Genomic DNA, 5,473 nt, shown 5'->3' on the forward strand with positions numbered 1-5,473 from the left:
ATCTTGTATCTTATTTAGATTAACTCAAACTTGATGGGAGCAACCCCAAAATGTCATTTCCTAGAAGATCATACAAGGAGGATTTCTAATTCGGAGACCTCAAGCAAGTCAAGCATCAAAGGGAGCCTATTGAAGAACACGTTAAAAAAAAATCCCAAGAGATGTATTTTTTACTCTAGGTTGTATCTCTTACTCTCTTGAGGTTTTTATCATCAAAGCACACCTACCCAGAGGTTCTGTTTTTATGTAATAAAGTCAAGATCCCAAGGGTTGCAAAGTTCCTAAGAATTTAAAAATGAAAATAAGAAATAGAACCTAAGTGGTGGGTGACCAGATTGCCCCAGTCGACTGACTCAATTTGAATTTGTATTTTAAAATATGACCAGCACATGAGCCCCGGTCGATCGGCCCACTGCAGTCGACCGAGTCAGCACAAAAAATAGATCCGTTGTTGCTCAATGAATACTTTTCAACTTCAACCAGTTTTTACAGTTTTGCCCCCTAACGACTAGTTTTTGTGAAAATCTATATATAGGGGTTTCTACCCACATTTGAACTTGATAAAATGATTTCCCAACTTCCCTAAACCCATCAAAAACTCATTTTTACATTCTTTGGGTTAAGAAGCCTCCCACCAACCCTTGTGCCTTGATCTTGCAAATCTACAAGAGAGTTGGACTAAGCTTTTACTTTCTAATCTTTTGAGCGAGTTTGCAGTGAGCTTTACATCATTGTACATGCTTACAAGGAGGCATTAAGTGCTTCAACTTCTTCCTTCTTCATCGTTGTACTTGAAAAGGGTTTGATCCCTTGGAGTTGTGTAGTAGAGAGCATAACGGCTTGGGATCCGGCTTGAGTGGGAATCCAAAATCAGTGCAGAACTCTCAAAGAGCAAAGCTTGAGGAGTAGAGTAGGACATAGAAAGGTGCTAAGTGCCGAACCACTATAAATCGATTGTGTTGCCTCGTCTTATAGTATTTATCTCTTTTTCTTCTGTTCATTTAAATTGTATTCATTTGCACAATTCATTATCTTTTAGTATTGGAGTTAAGGGATATCTAAATATCCACACACACTAAGTCCAATAACCACATTATTAATCAAGTTGCAATTTGTATAAGATATTGGGAAGTCACACTAACCATCAATCAACTTGATTAATTCAAGACTTAAAAATTGGGTGAACTTTTAAAAGGCATTAAAAAGGCAAAATTTTTAATTTCAACCAATTCACCCCCCTTTTGGTTGCCAAACCTGTATTTTAATTGGTATTAAAGCTAAAGGCTCTTATATAGTTTTTCATCTGAAAATCTCTAAGAGAAAAAGGTCCTAGGCAACCAATGGACTCTATACCCCCCATTTTTTACAGTTCGAATTGCGGGTCTTGGTCGATCCGTATGAGGACATTTCTCAAAAGTTTGGCAGACTATAGAAAAAGATTTTAGTTTTCTTAACACTAGAAAAAATAATTGAAAAAGACACAAAACACTTTTTTTTACATTCAGGTGCATTAATCACCTTATGCTGTGCATTAACTTCAGTTTATATATATATATATATATATGAGAAAAGTGAGTCTGGTCTGCCGACCAGAAAACCCACTCTACTCCTCCCAGTTTACAAGCCGTTAGATCATAAGTGAGTGATCCAAGCCATTATTTCTTTTGAGAAAAGATCGAATAAAATTTGAGTCTCATTCCAGCGCTAAAAACGAACGAGGAAAACCCATTTCACCGCCCATTTGCAGAGCTCCTCGCTGCCCATTTGCAGAAACTCTCAAAACCCACACTCTCAAAACCCATTTCACCGCCCAAATCAAAACCCAACCCATTTCCAGAAAACCCACTAACCCATTTGCAGAGATTCTCTCAAAACCCACACTCTCAAAACCCATTTCACCGCCCAAATCAAAACCTAACCCATTTCCAGAAAACTCACTAACCCATTTGCAGAGATTTAAAAAATCAAAGCCGGAGCTTTCTTTTCAAAGCCGGAGCTGTGGGATCTCAACAGGTGAGAACCCATTTCATCTAAACCCATTTGCTAAATTTCTCTCCCAAATCAAAGCTTTCTTTTCGAAGCCAGAGCTCTCTTCTCAGGTCTTGGTGCGGCTTTGAACGTTGCAAAACCCAAAAAGGGTTCAACTGTGGGTTTTGATTTGGGCGAGTTTCCAGAGATTTAAAAAAAGAAAAAAGAAAGGGGTTTTGGCTTGGATCCCTCCTTCCTCGTTCGTTTTCAACATTAAATCAGGTACTTTCTCTCTAACTCTATCCTCTTTCAAGATCTCTCTCGGATTTCTTTGTTTTTTTTCTTTTGAAGCCATCGATTGAAAGCTAGGTTTTTTTTTTCAGAAAGATCTGTAGATTTTTTTGAAGCCATGGATTGAAAGCCGTGGAAAGATCTGTAGCTTTTGAAATATCTGTAGCTGTTTTGAAAAGAAAGCTAGGGTTCTTTTTTGGTTCGAAACCCTACCTGCATTTTTCAATCCATGGATTTCAAGATGGGTTTCTTTGTTGTTTCGAAACTGGGGTTTTTGCTAGCTGCTGTTCTGGGTTTTGGTAGATGGTTTTGGTTTTTTGCTAGCTGCTGTTTATTTTTTTCCTTTTATAGCGGCTGTTTTGTTTTGAAACCGTAGTTTCATCTACATCGGTCTTCATATTTTGCTAGCTGCTGTTTTTGTTTTGGTTTCGAGGAAAAACTGGATTGACCAAACAGAAGATTGAGATTGGAATGGTTTTTGCTAGATGGTTATTGTTTATTTTTCAAACAGAAGGTTTTTACGAAAAAAATGGATTTTGGTAACAACTCATTAGCATGAAAATGGATATTTAGCTATCGTTATACAGGAAGCAGAGGAAGCATATATTCTGTTTCTATTGGGAAAACCTTTTATTTCTATTTTTGTATTCGAAGTAAAATGTTGTTTATTTGAGATTGGAATGATTTTCTTATGGATTTTTATTTACTGTGGTTGTTCTTATGAGAAGGGATTGAAGACGTTGTATAGAACCGATGGATAGCAGTAATGAGTTGGAACCTTGTGTGTTATCTATTGATCAAATTGATGCAAATATGTTACTTTTGATTGAAGATACAATGTCGGAAGCTAAAGGAGTAAATGAGAAAGTTGGTGGAGATGAAGTAGTTATGGTTGATGGGGGTGGAAATCTGAATGAGGCTGCTTTGGTAGAAGGTGATAATGATGTGGGATGTGGTGGGAACTTTAGTACGCCTATTAAGGATGATTCTCAGAGCAATGCACGTATTGTACCATTTGTTGGTTTGGAGTTTGAGAACGAAGTAGCTGCCTATCAGTATTATAATTTATACGCATTGGTTACAGGCTTTGGAATTCGGAAAGCAAAGACCGCTACTTCGAAGAAGGATACTAAAGTTGTAATATGGAGGAGATTCGTATGCGATAAAGAGGGGTTTAGAAGCTTGAATGATAAGAGACAGGCTGGAAAAGAAGTGAAAGTGCGTCGCCATAAGCGGGAGGGTTGTGAAACGAAGTTGGAGATATCACTCAAAAATGGTAAGTGGGTTGTCACTGCTTTTCAACCCACTCATTGTCATGCTCTCACTACCCCTGACAGAATACGATTGCATCGTTCACATAATGGATTCCATAAGAGCAATGCCTGTAAGAATTTGATAGATTTGCTCCGAGATAGTGGGTTGCCGCCTGCTGGTATTGCGAGGGCTATTAATGAGTCATGTAAAGGATCAGATGCACAAATCACAACCAATCAAGTGGTTTCCGGTCTGAGAATACGAAGACAGAACAATATGGGGAGAGAAGCAGTCATAGTAGCAGAACATTTCCAAAAGAAACGATCAGAAGATCCAAACTTCTTCTTTTCTATGGAGTTGGATGAGGTGGGCAATTTAAGATCTATGTTTTGGGCGGACGGACGGGCAAGGACTGCGTACCTAACATTTAGTGACGTAATTGTTTTCGATGTTACGTACAAGACTAATAGGTATCAGATGCCTTTCGCTCCATTTACTGGGGTGAACCATCATAGACAGTCTGCCCTCTTTGGATGCGCACTACTAGCAAACGAGAAGGAAGAGACGTTTACATGGTTGTTTGAGCAATGGTTGAGGTGTATGTTTGGGAAGGCTCCTGGTTGCATAATTACCGATATGGATGGGGCAATGCGAAATGCAATTCAGAGTGTATTCCCTAGTACTCGCCATCGGTTCTGCTATTGGCACATCAAGAAGCATCTAGTTGAGCATATTCCAGCTTTTAGAGACCCAACTAGTGACTTCGAAAAAGATTATTCTCATTGGTTTTATAGGAAAACAATATCAGATTCTGAGATGGAGTGGAAAAAGATGGTTGAGAAATATAACATTGGTGAAAAAGACTGGATAGCGAAAATGTGGGAGTCGCGGAGTGATTGGGTGCCAGTTTATTTTAGAGGCACATTCACTGCTGGCATGGTATCCAGTTCACGTAGTGAGAGCATAAATGCCTTCTTTGATGGCTTCGTCAATCAAAACACAACTTTACAAGAATTTGTCCAACAATATGATAGGGCACTTATTGCTCGTCGTAAGTCCGAATCTCAAGAAGACTTCAATACTAAATCAACAAAAGCTGTATTGAAAGGAAAAAATCGGTTGGAAGCCCAAGCAGGAGATTTTTATACGAGGGCATTGTTTACCATATTCCAAACCGAGTTACTGAAAGTATTGATCTGTGGGAAGATGAGACATGAACGAATGGCAACGTCACCGAATACATTGTTTGTTTCAGTGATGACCCAATATGGAAATGGTCGAAGGTTGTGTATGAGGAATCTAAAGAGGGTGTAAAGGCTACATGTGCATGTGCGAAGTTTGAAATTGAAGGGATTTTATGTAGACTATACTTCGCATTATGACCTTGAAGCGTTTAACGAGCATTCCTGCGAGATATATCTTACATAGATGGAGTATTGGGGCGAGATATCATGTTGGTGGTGGAGTGCCTACAGGAGAAGAAGATAGTGATGACGCTAATCCTCTTCAGAAATAGTGCCTGATAGGAAAGCATCAACGCCTTCTAGAAAAAATGCAGAGTGATAAGAGTCTCTTCAAGAAGATGAATGAAGCTTTTGATGCTTGGTTAGCGGAATGTGAACAAAATAAGTTGGTTGAGCAAATTTCAATGCCATGTAGTGGCAGCCAAGTGCATTCTAACTTTATCAGGGAAACCCCTGAGATTGTTATTCGCGATCCCAAAGTTGTGAGAGGCAAAGGCCGCCCGAAAAAAGCAACACGTAGTACCTTTTGGGCCATTACCCAGCGCAAGAGGAAGAAGTGTGGAATTTGTGGTCTTTTGGGCCATTACCAGACAACGTGTAAAAAGAAAAGAAAGGTTTGGATTACTGCTAACATTTTCCTTTTTTTCCCTTAAATATTTATTGTTCACGGGATTTAACATGTAGTACCTTTTTTTCTTTAATATATGTGTCGATAG

At 38.9% G+C, this 5,473-nt stretch overlaps 1 protein-coding gene across 1 annotated transcript; it reads left to right on the top strand.

Annotated features, from left to right (window-relative positions):
* Positions 1-3,012: 3,012 nt before the first annotated feature.
* On the top strand, positions 3,013-4,827 carry LOC143886930 (protein FAR1-RELATED SEQUENCE 5-like). Its single transcript, XM_077391101.1, has one exon. It carries the CDS (start codon positions 3,013-3,015, stop codon positions 4,825-4,827), a length of 1,815 nt encoding a protein of 604 aa, XP_077247216.1.
* The last annotated feature ends 646 nt before the right edge of the window (positions 4,828-5,473 follow it).

This window comes from Tasmannia lanceolata, unplaced genomic scaffold (genome assembly GCF_043159265.1).
Source record: "Tasmannia lanceolata isolate RefF3 unplaced genomic scaffold, GAP_Taslan_0.1 ptg000011l, whole genome shotgun sequence".
NCBI classification, from domain to species: domain Eukaryota; kingdom Viridiplantae; phylum Streptophyta; class Magnoliopsida; order Canellales; family Winteraceae; genus Tasmannia; species Tasmannia lanceolata.